General features: G+C 41.3%; 1 protein-coding gene across 1 annotated transcript in view; it reads left to right on the forward strand.

Moving 5' to 3' along the window:
• smog (G-protein coupled receptor 158 smog) overlaps positions 1-17,666 on the forward strand; it is a 414,899-nt gene that overhangs the window by 353,348 nt on the left and 43,885 nt on the right. The window contains exons 6-8 of the mRNA XM_068228547.1: positions 3,908-4,017; positions 7,086-7,321; positions 11,643-11,887. Coding sequence (XP_068084648.1) covers positions 3,908-4,017; positions 7,086-7,321; positions 11,643-11,887 — 591 coding nt within the window. The remainder of the gene's footprint in view (positions 1-3,907; positions 4,018-7,085; positions 7,322-11,642; positions 11,888-17,666) is intronic.

Raw genomic sequence — 17,666 nt, forward strand, 5'->3', positions numbered from 1 at the left:
TGAACGCTTAGAACCCGCCCCGAAAGTTAAACTGCTGAGCTAGCAAAGAAAGAAGTTATAAATCGGCCATTACCTTGTTGTTGACCGCTGCCGAAGAAAGAGGCGCTTCCCGCCCCCTGCTATGTACTTAATACACTGAAAGATGGAACAGAAGTGGCGCAGAGACCCAAAAATCAGCAGTTTATATCCTCTCGCGGAAGGTTCTAGGCGTTAGGGGAATGAAAACACCCGCCCACAATAATTTTATTGGCTAGGGTACAGAAACATATCCAAGTTGGGGGAAAATACATCGGATTGGTCGGAGATTACTAAAAGAAATTCGGGATTGGATAAACCTAAAACAAGGGGAAAAAGAGGGGTATACAGCCAACTTAAACAATAACAGAAGGAAATTTAACAAGAAACAAACATTTGAAATAAAAATTTCTCCAACAAAATAGTTCTTTGACTCCGCACTAGGGTGCACTATTGTTGATCTTCAGTAGTGTCCTCTAGGAGAGAAAGTTTACACTTCTTACTTCAAGCGAAACAAAAACACATCAAAAATGACACAGTTCAAAAACTCAAAATTTTCCACGTGGTGACATCTTCTGAGAAGGTAAAGAATTAACAGCGTAGATAAAGTTCAGACTTCCTCCAGCAGAGGAGTTTCACCTGGCGCAATTTTTCAATTAGCGGCGTGGAGGTGTACCGCCCGGTACAATAATAATAATAATAATAATAATAATAATAATAATAATAATAATAATAATAATAATAATAATAATAACAGATTGTATAATTTAAATTTCATTGCACATAAACATTAAATTTAACAGACGGCAAAATCGTGGTTATTGAATTTAATGTGAGGTGTCCTTGGAAGCGGCATGATGCACATATGAGGTAAAATCTAAACACCCAACACCAGAAAAAGAAGAACGATCCCATTACAAGCATAGACAAATATTGATAGAATAAAATACACCATAATAAGAAGATACCCCAAAAATCAGGAGTAAATATTAAACACAAGCAAGAATCACAAATAAATAAAAAAACTTACAGGATAACCTTTATACTTGGCCCATATGCCGCGATTCTAAATTACCTCAGTTACCCCATTAATAATATAATTACTTTCACATAACATGGTTTCAGATTTTTTTTAACACACAGGAGTTACGAATTGATGCATACTAAACAATGTTTCGGTTGTGAAGAATATTCACACAAAATCAAGTGCAGAAAATCGTTGCCGGAAAGTCCTTCTTAGGTAGTTACACATTAACGTTACTTTCTTCCCACGGCGTCATAAATTACTTGAATAGATTCCATAACGGTTTTCTTTGTTGAGTCAATTTAAGGTATAATCTTCATGAATAAACCAACGGATAGTAGAGTTCCAGTTCCAAATATATAATAATTTGAGATTGTTGACATCAGCCAAGTTGAATATTAGAAAAGGTAATCTAAACCTTCACATAGCACTCACTTGAAGATCGGCACACAGCCGTATGCAAATATTAACCTTTATCACTACTACCCACACCGAAGGAAAAAGAAGAAAAGAAAATGAAATCAAATGATTCAAACTACATGTAGAAATTAAGGCATGGCCTTAAATATTAGTTTATCCTGGAGTATCACACTCCATTTCGCCAACTACAGAACGCGTCCTCTCGGACACAAGCTTACACACATCCATGTTGGATCCCAGACAGACAGCGAGTGCAGAGAGGAACATACGCTCAATGAAGAAGACGCGTTGAGCGCATGCGCGCCAGTATTGATTTTTCAAGGGGCCAATAGACTTCATCTCAGCCACGACGCAATAATTAGATATCACACATTTAAATTTAAATAATTAGTACGACAGAATGCACCAATACAATATGCACACCAAACAATGGACAATAAAACGGAAATAATATCCCAGTACACAAGTCAAATATGTTCCAATAAGTACAGTTTCACTTATCCACGTTACAGTATCCCCGACCGAATGTCTCACGCTCCAGAACACTGCCCTTGAGGCAGTAGAGGTGAGATCCCTTACCGAGATGGAGAGAAAAACCAACCCTTAAGGGTAAACGGATTAGAAATAAACGAATCAGACTAAAAATGTAATCAAGTAATACCTTAAAAATCACAGCAGTTTTGGGTTATTAGGTCCGGTACGTGTGCAGTGTTTCGCGTGCCATTTGGGCTCGTCAGTTGGACTGGCATTCCTTTCCGAGGTACTGCATATCGTTGGCAGCCTGTCTATTTACTGTTACTACCAAAAATGTTTTCATTGCTGACCCTAATGAGGTACGGCGGGCCTCCTGGAGGGTGACTCCATCTCTCAGGCCAGGAGATGTGTTGCGGTGATTTGAGGTGCGAAAAAGGTGAGAGGGAATCAGCTGTAGCCCATAAACGGAATTGTCTCGGCATTCACCTTAGTGAGGAGAATGGAAAACCACGGAAAAACATTCTCAAGACAGCCGAGATAGGACCAGCCCACCGACTCCCGCAGAGCTGGTGAGCTGAAGCCACTCTGCTAGGTCCAGTCTGTCTGTCTACTACTACTACTACTACTACTACTACTACTACTACTACTACTACTACTACTACTTATACTTCGATTCCCACCTCAGCCATCCTCGAAGTGGTTTTCCGTGGTTTCCCACTTCTCCTCCAGGCAAATACCGGAATGTACCTAACTTAAGGCCACGGCCGCTTCCTTGTCTATCCCTTCCAACCTTCCCATCCTCCCCCCCCCCACAGGTCCCCTGTTGAGCATAGCAGGTAAGGCAGCTTGGCGAGGTACCGTTCCTCCTCCCCAGTTTTATCCCCAGACCCAAGGTGTCACGCTCCAGGACACTGCCCTTGAGACGGTAGAGGTGGGATCCCTCGCTGAGTCCGTGGGAGAAACCAACACTGGAGGGTAAACAGATTAAGAAAGAAGAAAATAATAATAATAATAATAATAATAATAATAATAATAATAATAATAATAATAATAATAATAATAATAATAATAATATCCTCAGCCTGTTTCCAGTCATGTGATCGAGTCAGGAACGGAATGAATGAACCCCCATCTACCGGCGAGGGTAGGAATTGCGCCGGCTGCCGAAGCCTGTCGCACTCCCTTGGGGCAATAATTAGTAACTGACAAATGAAATGAAATTATATTAGAGTGTTTGCTGGAATGAAAGATGACAGAGAAACCGGAGTAAAAACTGTCATCCCCCGCTTTGTGCAGCACAAATCTCACATGAAATGATCGGGATTCGAACCATGGAACCCAGCGGTGAGAGGCCGGCGCGCTGCCAGCTAAGCCATGGAGGCTCCCCGTCTCTCAGGGCAGTAGATTTGCATCGAAGAAGGAGATGTGTGGAGAAGGTGAGATGATTGGCGGGCGCGGCCTATACTAGGAACTGTCCCGACATTCGCCTTACCTGTAGTGCAAGAGAATGGAAAAGTACAGAAAACCATTCTTTGGACAGCAGACGGTAGCGACCAGCGTAGAGCCGCGGTGTAACCGTGACCACCCCTCCTATGCTCGATTGATTGGTCGGAATGAAGTGCTGTCGGACAACGGACCAGCCGTGACCACTTGTAGGCCAAATCGTCCTCTGCATCCGCCACCCAGGCTATTTAACAACCCCGCCAAGTTAACAAATAAGGATTAATAACTGCTAAAGGAGAAACAATTTTCCATTATCAAAACATTGTTCTCCCCACAGAGGTGCAATGCCAATAATGGCTTTCAAGGCCGTTCTCGGCGAAACTCTGCACACGCACGGGGCCTAATAACTCAGAAATGATGTGATTTATGTTATGCACTCGTGAAAGCCTTTATTGGAAAGTAATACCTTGTTGTACCCCTGACTTAGCCAGGAGCATTCCAGAAAATATAATTGATTTTCCCTCTTTTCAGGTAGTTGTTCGATTCTTCGATCCTTCTGTTGAGCTGTGTCTTCTGGAGCCCTGGTGCCGGGAACTGGGCTTCGTCATCTGCTATGGGGCCATTATTCTGAAACTATACAGGTACTGTTATTACACCCCGCTTTATTTAGGAACACTATACCCTACAGGGAACGACTTCTTGGACGGATGGAATTCAAGTACGTTTCACTCTTTCCCCGGAATTGAACTGGAGACTGGCACCCTCAATGATTTTATTGGAGGAAGTTAGTCACTCTCCAGTTTTATATATTGTAGTTGATCACAAGCCGCAAAGAATTACACTATGCTAAGCGAAACATATACGAGGCATTGTGGATATTAGAGGCGAACTCGCAAAAATACAAGTTTTGAGAGTCAGAAGTTCAAAAATTCACATCAAAGAGAATTAGTCTAGAAAGGTGTGTATATAATTTCAGCAGAAATTTCCTGGCGCTCCAGTTCCAAGAAGAGAAACTGTTAGGCTTATTATCAATACAACCAAAACAATTGGATCACTGAATGTGAAAATTCCTAAGCCGAAAAGAAGAGTTGGAGAGAAAAATTGACGAAATCAGCGCATCGCTTGCGCTTTCTTCAAATAAATCTCTACGACGTGTTTCGCAGAAAGTTTGTATTTCAAAAGCGTCGTTTCAGGCAGGAGCTAAACCTGGGTGAAGAAGTGACAATATGTTGCGTTTGGTGAGAAACTTATGAACGGGGAGTGCTCGGTGACAGGATGCACTGTCGTCCAGGAGAATCCAATCCTTCGTGCGCCACAGATCAGGCCGTTTGCCGAATGTCAAGGTAGGTACAGACGGGCACGCCCAACTCTGAATGTAAAGGTAATATGGGGCAATGGTATGCATCGCGGTTGCGAGGTAAACCAACTGAGCTGGTACAGCTTTCACACATGGAGCAGCCTATATTTATTTCCATTATGCAAGAAAACCGAGACGAAAATACAGACGATGGTGACAAACTCAGTTATATATACATGTAGGACTACACATGGTGGTGGAAATTTGCTGGCTGACATGGAGTTTCAGACAGTTAATGGGCATTAAAATATTTGACCAGAATGTCACCTACAATCTGACGTAGTATTATATAATATTATTTATACACACCTGACCCTGTTCCCATGCTCTTCTTTATTTTTACTTTCTGCCTTCGGAATAAAGAAAGCAAAGACGTCATTTTCTTCCGGCATTCCTAGGCCATTGTGTTGAGTTCCGTCACTAGCGCCTCCTAAGCAACATTCCTTAAAATTTTGTTGAAATGCCTGGGAAACCAGCCAGCCACAGAATTTCCTTACCTCTGTACATTTTAATAAAATGCAGTGTGTTCCACTCGGTCCACTCCATGTTTACTGATCAAGCTGCGTGTTGCGCACCGAGGTTCTGTGTACGTGCAAGCTTGCTGAAAATTCCGCGCGCGGAGTTCTTTGATGTGATGTGGAAAACCGACAAGCAGTGAAACGCAGCGAACCTAGTTCCGTATGGTTCATGTTGCGGGCTAAGGTTACGCGACTGAGTTGCGCGGTACCGTCCAGATAGGAGTGCGACGCGACTACGTTACGAGGTTCTGTTGCAAGTTTGGACGCGCCTTCAAACTCACCAAAACGTCACAGTAAAATGATATGTTGATGGTGTAGCTCTGGGTGGGGGATTAACGAAGAATGATACGGATGCCAATAAAATAATGAACCTAATCTTCGTTCATTCTCGCATTCTTCGGTTGTGGAGATGTTAGGCTCTTCTACTGCAACGACTCACGCTTTGTCCAGGATCGCACCCGTAGACCCAAGTCTCGTCCCCGGTGATGATCCTGGACGTGAAGGGTGGATCATCCCCGACACGCTCACGGAGACTGGCGGACTGTGACGCGATGTTCCCTCTGTTCGAGGGTCAGCAATCAGAGAAAATCTTGTAAGCAATATGCCATATGTTGAGTTCATTAGAATTGTCTGCACTGGACCATACAACAGCCCAACAATGTCTACAATGTCGTTGATCGTCCTCGGACGATCTTCACGCACAAATACCCAAATTCATTCGGCATTTTTAGGTGCGATGCTCGTGGAAGGTCTTTCAAATTGTTCCTCATCTTCAAGGGACGTTCTTCCACATGTCAAGTGCCTAAGGCACTCTCAACATTGCGTAAGAATCATTGCCTTGTCCCCGCATGCTTGCCGAAGAATATCCAATATCTCTGTGGCCGATTTACTCAGTTGAACACAAAATTTCACGTTGGCTCGTTGTTCCACCTTTCTGTCTACGACACTATCACACACATGCACAAAAACACCAGTATAACAACTCCCGATATCAACACAGTGATGTCTCCTGTCACACTCACTGCCTTATCAAGGGAAGGTCACTATAGTTGATAGCTGAAACGTGTGATGTTAGCTGCTCGCGTACTACAGAACTAGTCTGGGAACATTTTGATACGACCGTATATGCACTTTAAAAGCTCTCACACACCAAAGCGATCGCGATGGCGTTGAAATATTTCCTGCTGAACGTTTGGACGCTTTCAGACACGTAGCTTTCTACTCCATGGTAGAGTTGGGATGCCGCTTGTCGAGTTTGCCCGCTGCCCGCAACACTTGCACTCCTTAGCCATTCTTTACTGAATAATGAAAAGAAAAGAAAAAATAAGATAACTTATTCTGTGCAAAATAAAAATGAAAAGAAAAATATTGTCTAGGATAGTTCACAAAGATCACACGACAATATGTTAATTAATATAGGCTACTACTACACTACAATACTACTTAATTGTACGATTTTTTATTCCTACAACACCCTAACAGGATGAAAATTGCTGTTAATAACTGGAAACAGAGAATAATACACAAGAATTACACAATTCTTAACTGTAGTTATGTCTACCCGAATTACTACAACAGAATTCTAGTAAGAGAGTTACTGCAGAGACCACAGATACGGTACTATACTACACAAATATTTCACAGTAATGGAATAAACACACTATTTCCTCTCCAACACACCATAACTATATATTCTTTTTATTATTCAGAAAGGATGATAGCTCATTGTCATTACTTTTTGTCTTCACAAAGCATAATGGTGCCCAAATATTACCCACTTTGGTACTCTCAGTAGGTTCTCTTGTATTCTGTATTCTCTTCTTGTTCATAACAGAATCCTGATCGAGTTCCGCACTCGGAAAGCCCACCGCTGGGTTGTACGAGACAAAGACCTGCTCAAATATCTACTCGGTATGGTGCTGGTGGTTCTGGGTTACATGGCAGCCTGGACCGCCTCGAACCTCAACTTTATCCAGGAGAACTACAGTATCCTCGCTCAGGGCCGCACTCACGAAGGACTGCAGTTCTTAGCCTGTAAAGCCCTCTGGTGGGATTACGTCACGGAGACAGGTAAGTTTTATCTGCACTGCAACATCATCTGTGTTATATTATCCCAGGACATCTAGTGTATCTAGCTTGCTCTGGATAGTGATGTTACTAGCTCCTGGCCTATCCATTAGTGATTTTTAAAGCTATTTTATAATTTGTGTTTCAGATGTGAAATGTTGTTAATAAACTTTACTTAAAATGTTCCTTACGCAACAAAATTCCTTAGGGTCATATTTTGTCGACTGACTCCCAGTACATGTACTCATTCAAATTTGTCTGGGTTTGTTATGTATTAATATTACATAAGTCGCTACAATATTTCAAGTAAATGAACGTCTATCTTAAAAATCAGTATAATTTGAATTTACAAATTAGGAGCCATTGAAATACTGATTACAACAACATCTACGGCAATTTTTATTCACTATATATCTGTTAAATTTTGCACCAAGTTTGGACCATTAATCAAAAAATTTGAAGCACAAGTATCATTTTACAGAAAGGAGAATACTGAATATGTAAAGAGTGATGAAACATCAATGAAAGATTTAGGAGTTTAAAATCCAACTATTTCCGTGGTTTACCATTTTCACACCAGGCAAATGCTGGGGCTGTACCTTAATTAAGGCCATGGCCGCGTCCTTGCCATTCCTAGGCCTTTCCTATCCCATCGTCGCCATAAGACATATCTGTGTCGGTGCAACGTAAATCAAATAGCAAAAAAATCCAACTATAGTTCATTCCATGTTAAGAAAACAGTATTGCTCTTACGACAACAGGGTTGCTATATCGAACGGATATGCTCAACGCCATCACGGGAAAACGGCGGCACAATAATGTGTGAAATTCAGTATTTAATTCAAGATAAAAATCGGAAGAAACTAAAGCGCAAAATTACTTTTATGAACTAAAGGGGGCGGAGATTTTACAGTGGCTATTTTTGGTTTGTACAGAATAAGAGGTAAACTACGGCACATAAAAAAACTTTAGCATTAAAGTGTAAGGCAAATTGGGGCAGAAAATAAATAAAAAACTATTTTATGGGCTCGAGGGATGAGGGATGCATTTAATTGAATTTAATAAATTTCCGCAAGCAACGCAGGGTACTACTGTGCTGTCGTATCGCTCACAAAGTCGGTAGTAAAACTTAAACGCGGTCGTAAAGTACAGTAGTGGTAAAATTAAAATGCGCTTGAGGAAGAACAGCTAAATAAAAAAACAAGCACAAATAAAGAACATGAAAGTGTTTTTATCAGTAAAAGTTACGCCATGACGTATCGCTGCACACCTCAACACCGAAACCTTCAGTAACAACTGATGTACAGTGCTAAAATAATAGAACACACACAAATACTATGCAATGTAGAACCAACTCTCACTAAACTAAAAGACAGGTACGCACTAATTTAAAGCCTAAAAGCAAACACGCAACAAATAAATACTCTAGACGACTTCACTACAGAAGTGAGCTGCCGGCGATTCACAGAGTAAGGGACTACACGAGGCTTGTACTAGAGCAACACAGAAGAAGGAAAATGAAGGAAGGCAACGAAGCGATGGCTGTTCCTGTCATTGTGCTTCCTCCCTACGAATATATTTATGAAAAAGAAAATGTTATGTAGTTCTTTTAATAACTCACGGGCAAAGTTACCTCATCCTTTTTATCTGTATTTCATAATACATTACAAAGTACAGTATCATATTCCTTGATCACGAGGAATTATGCGTGTCTCAGAGGGGGTGTGTTCACTCCTTGTAAGTCCATAAGAACAATACTACCGAGCTCGATAGCTGCAGTCGCTTAAGCGTGGCCAGTATCCAGTATTCGGGAGAGAGTGGGTTCGAACCCCACTGTCGGCAGCCCTGAAGATAGTTTTCTCTGGTTTCCCATTTTCACACCACGCAAATGCTGGGGCTGCACCTTAATTAAGGCCAAGACCGCTTCCTTCCCACTCCCCACTAGCCCCTTCCTGTCCCGTCGTCGCCATAAGACCTATCTGTGTCAGTGTGACGTAAAGCAACTAGCAAAAAAAAAAAAAAGAACAATACTGTTTTCTTAACGTGGAATGAGCAAGGTCTTTCAGAAGAACGCTTCTTTGCTTCTTTGCATTTCTATAACTACCGTACTTCGCGATCTTTTTCTGATAAGACCTAGTGTTTACAGTGCACTATATCTTTTGGTATGGGCTAGAACAATTATGTTACTTTCATTGATCTGTCTCAATGTTATCCTTGCCTTTGACAATATGGAAGTGATTGAGGTATGAGCGATGCTAGTAATGCCATTCCTTATGCAGACAGTCCCTGTTATGAATGGTGTGAAAATGTTGTTCATAGGGTCGGCTGGTGCATGCATTTCAGTGGGCTTGGTAGACAGATATGTAATAGCAACTTCTGGCTCGGTGAGGAAAGCAACGCTAAACTACATCTCTGCTCATTTCCCTAGTACGCCTCTTCAGTGATGCCTGGGCCATCTATGACAGCTGATAGTGGAGCTGTTGAGGATCCAACCAGCCTTCGTGCTGAAGACTGAACATACAACTTTTCCATGGTAAAATAATCCCCTTAAATAGCTAGAAGCGTTAAAATTGTCACGAACACAGTACTGATTTAGTATTAACCAACTGATTACCAACTTCGAAATTCACATGTATCACCACAGGGACGCCATTAAGGTTGTAAACACTAAGACACTCCAGATCTGGAAACAGATACATTGTGACTCAAGTTAAATATGTGTACAGTAGCGAATACGTCATTTATTTATACCAATATACTCAGAAGGTATACCTGAACAATCTTCGTAAGTTTGTCGGTGGCGTTCGGCTTCAACCCGTATATTGAGCTAAAACCTTCCTGAAAGATTAAATATTGACTGATCAACCCAAATCAGCAAAACATGTACTTTCTTACAAGTTGCTTTACGTCGCACCGACACAGATAGGTCTTATAGCGACGATGGGACAGGAAAGGGCTAGGAGTGAGAAGGAGGCGGCCGTGGCCTTAATTAAGGTGCAGCCCCAGTATTTGCCTGGTGTGAAAATGGGAAACCACGGAAAACTATCTTCAGGGATGCCGACAGTGGGGTTCGAACCCAGTATCTCCTGAATACTGGATAGTAGCGGCACTTAAGCGACCGTCAGCTATCGAGCTCCGTCACAAAACATGTAAAGAAATGCAAAATAAAATCGCGTTCGTTAAATTGCAGAGTTAATTTCTATACTACTCAGCAACGTTCTATTGAAAGGAATAAAAATTACATTCAACAACATCCGCCCCTACCGTCATCACCACCACCACTTTTATCTTCGTTCACCTGTTTATCTGTCAGAAGCTGCTTTTACCACGATCATCTTGATACAAAGTTGGCAATAAAATAGCTTTCACATGCCTCCCTCCATACGTGGAAATATTAAATGTAGAGTATTTAGAATATCATCAGTAGGGCCCGAATGTTTATGACCTAAAAATGTTAAAAATATGCAAACATACATGACCTAAAAAGTATCAATGTATGACAATAAATATGATTTTAAATTCTTTTGGTTACATTTTCAAAATCTTCAAAATCTTGCCGCTGTTAAAATTAACATTATACTGAAAATATACTTTTAAAATCTAGCACATTCAATAATATAATAAATAAATAATAATATTATTTTTGTTATTATATTTTGCATTTATTTAATTACTCAGTCCAGAGATAACTCTTGACTCTGCACAGAATGAAATAAATGTTACATTGTGATGGGCGAACAGAAAGAATTACAATAGCAAGTTACATTTTAAAGTTTTCAAACAGTAACGGTGTTCTGTTTTCACGTAACATTGACTTGTAACGGAGAAAAGACCGCTCAACATCGCAGGATGTTCTTTGGGAATAACTGAAATACGTCATATCATTAGAGTTCAATTGAGGCTTATCTTTCTGTCGCTTTCTACACAGCTTACCCTCCTAATTCACATAAATATATATTTCTAAGAAAAAATAATTGCAAGAAATTACAGACAACAATTAGAAGATGTGAAAAATTCGTCTTTGAGACGACTGTAAGCAGGTATGCGAAAATGTAATTAAAAAATACATCAAAAATACGAAAATTCACGGGTAAATATGACCATAATATGAAAAATTTCCGGAAAAGGAAAAACTCAAAAAAGCCAAAAACTATGGCCTTATATGACCCGTGAAAATTGGATAATCTTAGTCACAATAGATAACATCACGTTTAACTTGTATTGTCCATGGAAAGAATATAAATGAACATATACGACGTGTCATAAACATCCGGGCAATGTATATTTCTTTTCCCCAAAACTCACATTAATATTCATGTTTCAGGCGAGATCCTGATCTTGGTGTTCGGCATCCACTTAAGCTACGCGTGTCGTAATGCCACGACACAGTTCCAGGAGCGTCGCTTCTTGTGTCTCGCCATCGCCGTAGAAGCGTCTGTCAGCGGCATCTTCTACGTGCTGCGCATCCTGTTCCACGCGACCCTCCACCCTGACTACAGCTACCTGGCCTACTTCACGCGCAGCCAGCTAACCAACACCGCAGTTCTGCTCCTCATTTTCATGCCAAAGGTCCACTTTTTCAAACTAAAACAGTAGACTAATTATGTATTTTCTCCTGCATCTTTTGAGGATCGCCATACGTACATATTGAAATGAATGTTGACAGAATTCAATAAAATGCTACTGGTAGATGTTTAGAATTTTAATGCCAATCTGCCATATCTCGCAGCATAATAATTCACGCCGATTTTCAGAAGTATTATTATTATTATTATTATTATTATTATTATTATTATTATTATTATTATTATTATTTATTCCTGACTTACATTTGTGGCGAAGTTAGTGCTCACGGCCCTCTCTTACACTTAACGCTATAAACAATAAAATTTAAAAATGTAAACATAAAAGCAAGACATAGAAATTCTAAAAAGAAGTAATACTACGTACAATTCTAAGACTAAGTTAAGCCTACATTTCAGTACAGCAATTAGTGTGACATTACTAATACAATACTAATCAAAATAATAATAAAAATTATAATAATAATAATAATAATAATAATAATAATAATAATAATAATAATAATAATAATAATAATAAATAAAATAAACCCATTCACACAACTCAGTTTTATGTTCCCAGGAAAAACTTTCGGCAGGCAGATTTGAATTTATGAGACGAAGTAAGGTGCCGAATGTCCATTGCGAGTGTATTGCAGAGTCTCGATGCAGTAACTAAGAAGAAACGATTGCAGGATTTCGTTCGACTTAGTGGAATTTCAAGTAGGGAACCAGAACGGGTACTAGTTTCATGGAATGAGGAAAGGAAACAAAAATTAGAAAAGAGATAAGTAGGAGCGTTCGTCGAGAGCACTTGGTAAACAAGTATCATTAAGTGAAAATTTCTTCGTTCATTTATGCGTAGCCATCCCAATGTTTTGAAATATGGTGTAACATGAGCGTCATGTCGCAGTTGGAAGGCATATCGTATACAAGGGTTTTGTGCTCGCTGAAGTCTCAAAGCTTGTTCAGCATTTAGATTGACTAGTATCGTATCACAGTAGACTAAAATTGGGAATAGTAGTGCTTGGATTAATTTTAATTTAAGTTTTAGAGGACAAGAATTCTTGTGACGTTTCAGGGGATATAGAGCTGCATGAACCTTTCTACATACATTTGTTACGTGTTCATTCTAGGTCAGATTCTCATTGATTGAGATTCCAAGATTAGTTACATTTTTAAGGTACGGTACAGCAATGTCATTGATTATGGTTGGAGGAGGATTGATATTGCTTATTACATTTATTATTATTATTATTATTATTATTATTATTATTATTATTATTATTATTATTATTATTATTATTATTATTATTGTTATTATATAAATATTTAAAAATTGTACTAAAAGCGGCTTTGTCCAATCCGTCCGTCCATTCTACTGGACCTACGTGCTTAATTTTCATTTTATTATCTCCGGAATTACCTGCCGGTGGATCATCAGGCATTGATAGGTTTCTTACAATTGGCTTTTAAGTCGCACCGATACAGATAGTTCTTATGGCGACGATGGGATAGAAAAGTGCTAGAAGTGGGAAAGGAAGTGGCCGTGGCCTTAATTAAGGTACAGTCCCAGCATTTGCCTGGTGTGAAAATGGAGAAACTACGGAAAACATAGGTTTGTAAGTACAGTCAACTTTGAGTGACCTTAAAATCAAATCACTAAATGACCACTCCAATAATAGCAGGCAAAGGCTTACTCTAGCCTGTACTTAGCGGGTTGAACACAGTTAAGGAGCAACATATTTACGTAAAGATATTGGCAAAGTTAAGCGATTAAAATTGACGACGACTACAGGCAAATCCGTAATTTCAACCAAAATTGGTATGACTTATTACTATCTGGAGAAAAATACTGTGGGGGTAAGACACCGCTAGCACCCCTGTGGTTGGGGTTTAGTGGAGATTGACATGTGAAAATCATTGACAATGACCTATACTAGTGTCGAATATATACATAGTTTTCAGGGTCGCTGAGATGAGGTGTGACACTCTGGATGCCATTTAATTCCATGTTCAGCCTCCATAGGCATAGGACGCGGGGTCGGGTTGAAAAAGAGGTGAAAAAGAAAATATCTAAAGTGATCGAGATTACTGTTGAATGTACAGTTTGCGGGTTCACTAGGCTGATGATAGCAGTCTCAATGGTACTTGGAATCGTGTGCATTATGTCTATATGGCAACGCGTAAATACACTGACTGACAGAGCAAATGCAACACCAAGAAGGAGTGGTCAGAACTTTATGCCAATTGCAAGGTAGACTGACGTCACTGAGGTATGCTCATGATGTGAAATGCGCCGCTGTGCTGCGCACGTAGCGAACGATAAATGGGACACGGCGTTGGCGAATGGCCCACTTCGTACCGTGATTTCTCAGCCGACAGTCATTGTAGAACGTGTTGTCGTGTGCCACAGGACACGTGTATAGCTAAGAATGCCAGGCCGCCGTCAACGGAGGCATTTCCAGCAGACAGACGACTTTACGAGGGGTATGGTGATCGGGCTGAGAAGGGCAGGTTGGTCGCTTCGTCAAATCGCAGCCGATACCCATAGGGATGTGTCCACGGTGCAGCGCCTGTGGCGAAGATGGTTGGCGCAGGGACATGTGGCACGTGCGAGGGGTACAGGCGCAGCCCGAGTGACGTCAGCACGCGAGGATCGGCGCATCCGCCGCCAAGCGGTGGCAGCCCCGCACGCCACGTCAACCGCCATTCTTCAGCATGTGCAAGACACCCTGGCTGTTCCAATATCGACCAGAACAATTTCCCGTCGATTGGTTGAAGGAAGCCTGCACTCCCGGCGTCCGCTCAGAAGACTACCATTGACTCCACAGCATAGACGTGCACGCCTGGCATGGTGCCGGGCTAGAGCGACTTGGATGAGGGAATGGCGGAACGTCGTGTTCTCCGATGAGTCACGCTTCTGTTCTGTCAGTGATAGGCACCGCAGACGAGTGTGGCGTCGGCGTAGAGAAAGGTCAAATCCGGCAGTAACTGTGGAGCGCCCTACCGCTAGACAACGCGGCATCATGGTTTGGGGCGCTATTGCGTATGATTCCACGTCACCTCTAGTGCGTATTCAAGGCACGTTAAATGCCTACCGCTACGTGCAGCATGTGCTGCGGTCGGTGGCACTCCCGTACCTTCAGGGGCTGCCCAATGCTCTGTTTCAGCAGGATAATGCCCGCCCACACACTGCTCGCATCTCCCAACAGGCTCTACGAGGTGTACAGATGCTTCCGTGGCCAGCGTACTCTCCGGATCTCTCACCAATCGAACACGTGTGGGATCTCATTGGACGCCGTTTGCAAACTCTGCCCCAGCCTCGTACGGACGACCAACTGTGGCAAATGGTTGACAGAGAATGGAGAACCATCCCTCAGGACACCATCCGCACTCTTATTGACTCTGTACCTCGACGTGTTTCTGCGTGCATCGCCGCTCGCGGTGGTCCTACATCCTACTGAGTCGATGCCGTGCGCATTGTGTAACCTGCATATCGGTTTGAAATAAACATCAATTATTCTTCCGTGCCGACTCTGTTTTTTCCCCAACTTTCATCCCTTTCGAACCACTCCTTCTTGGTGTTGCATTTGCTCTGTCAGTCAGTGTACATACAATTATTTACCACTTAACGAATATTGAATTTTCACGACCGCATTGTAATCGATACCGACTTTCAAACTATTAGGTCGTGTTACGTACATTTAGTAAGTGTTGAAGAGATGTTAAGTACAGAATAAAAATGGCCAACCGGAAACCAGTGGAATCCGAACCCACAACCTCCCGATTTCGCGTCGGTTGCTCTACCAATTGAGCTATGGTGTACTTAACATGTTCTCAACACGTACTAAATGTACGTAACACGACCTAATAGGTTGAAAGTCGATTTCGATTACAATGCGGTCGTGAAAATGCAATATTCATTGACTTGGCCCTCAACGGACGACTTAATACGCACTCTGCAGTGTGATGGCACTAGTGCCGGACCTGTAGCTTAGATTATTTCCAACAGAGCAAAGATGGTATAGGTCACCATAGCTCAATTGGTACACAACCTACGCGAAATCGGGAGGTTGTGGGTTCGGATCCCACTGGTGTCCGGCTTGCCATTTTTGTTCTATACTTAACTTCTCTTCAACACGTACTAAATGTACATAACACGACCTAATAGGCTGAAAGTCTGTATCGATTATGTACCAGTTATTTTTATTATTTATTTGAAGGAATCATGTACTTCCCATACATAATGTGCTGCAACAAGGAAAAAGATCCACGCGAAACAAAATGATGTAAAATTGAAACTTTTAATTAAACTCACAACAATAACTTTAAAAGTAAAATATAGATAATAAAATATCGGACACCGTCACGATGAAGAAATCTACAAAAATTCATTTCACGCACAATTAAGAGCTAATGCAAATCCTAAAAGCAGACATTCAATTTCATATCAAGACAAGTTATCTGACTTATTTATAACAAATGCTGCGGAGCAGCTCGGGTCCTCTAGTTGCTATTATTATTATTATTATTATTATTATTATTATTATTATTATTATTATTATTATTATTATTATTATTATTATTAAAGTCATTTTATATATTCTGGCAGGTGTTTTTAGTCGGATGCTTTTCCTGACACTTACCGTTATTTGTATTCCTACTGCCAGGTTCCCAGAAACAGCCACGCAGTCTGGGTACAGACACATGCACTTATATAGATTCCAGTGCCATTTTCTTCACTGAGGGTTTATTATCCTTCCACAGGAAGCTCCTCCATGCGCAACCGTTGGCCTTGTATGGTTTGCCAAGCGAATTACCGCCGCCTAGCACTCTGCATAGAATCGGTGACTCTATCATCTAACCATTTACCAAAACAGGATTTCTCCCGTTCAGGCCGTAAAGACTTGGAGGGACTGTAAAAGGTACGGTTGTTGGCAGTAGGGGCTGACCCTTAAGAAATTCCGGATGGTGTCCTCCCTAGAGAATGAAAAGGTTCTTCTATTTTCTCCCGAAATTTGAAGTCAAATATTGGACTCGAACAATGCTAACAAAATTGCATTTCATTGTAAAACAGTAAATTCTCAACAATAAAGAAGACTGTTCGGCAATATCAAACTTAGGTGACTGACTGACTTCTAGCGCGCAGTTCACTGTTAAATGTTTTCTCAGGTTGAAGATAAGGCACGGACTCTCCAGCTTCCGTCCGAGGATATAGTGTGGGTGAGGGGGTCGAGATGTGAGAGGGAAGCGGGCAGATGGACAGTTTCGGTGGGAGGAAAGGTGCGGAAAGAGGGTTTCACTTGGGCAGAGTCCGTAGCAGTGGAGCAGTAAAGATGTCCTCAAAAACCCCTATACGAGCATGCGCCAGCCAAATCTCCATGGTACCGAGCTCGATAGCTGCAGTCGCTTAAGTGCTGCCAGTATCCAGTATTCGGGAGATAGTAGGTTCGAACCCCACTGTCGGCAGCTCTGAAAATGGTTTTCCGTGGCTTCCCATTTTCACACCAGGCAAATGCTGGGGCTGTACCTTAATTAAGGCCACGGCCGCTTCCTTCCCACTCCTAGCCCTTTCCAGTCCTATCGTCGCCTTAAGGCCTATCTGTGTCAGTGCGACGTAAAGCAACTAACAAAAAAAAGAAAATCTCTATGGTCGCATGCAATAAAATTGAATAATAATTTATGACCTTGTTTGCATTATTATTTATATTTTAAGAAGAAAAATAATAAATAATTATATTCAAATGTAACGTTTGAGACCAGGAATATTGACTCAGATTGGT

This window comes from Anabrus simplex, chromosome 7 (assembly GCF_040414725.1).
Source record: "Anabrus simplex isolate iqAnaSimp1 chromosome 7, ASM4041472v1, whole genome shotgun sequence".
NCBI classification, from domain to species: domain Eukaryota; kingdom Metazoa; phylum Arthropoda; class Insecta; order Orthoptera; family Tettigoniidae; genus Anabrus; species Anabrus simplex.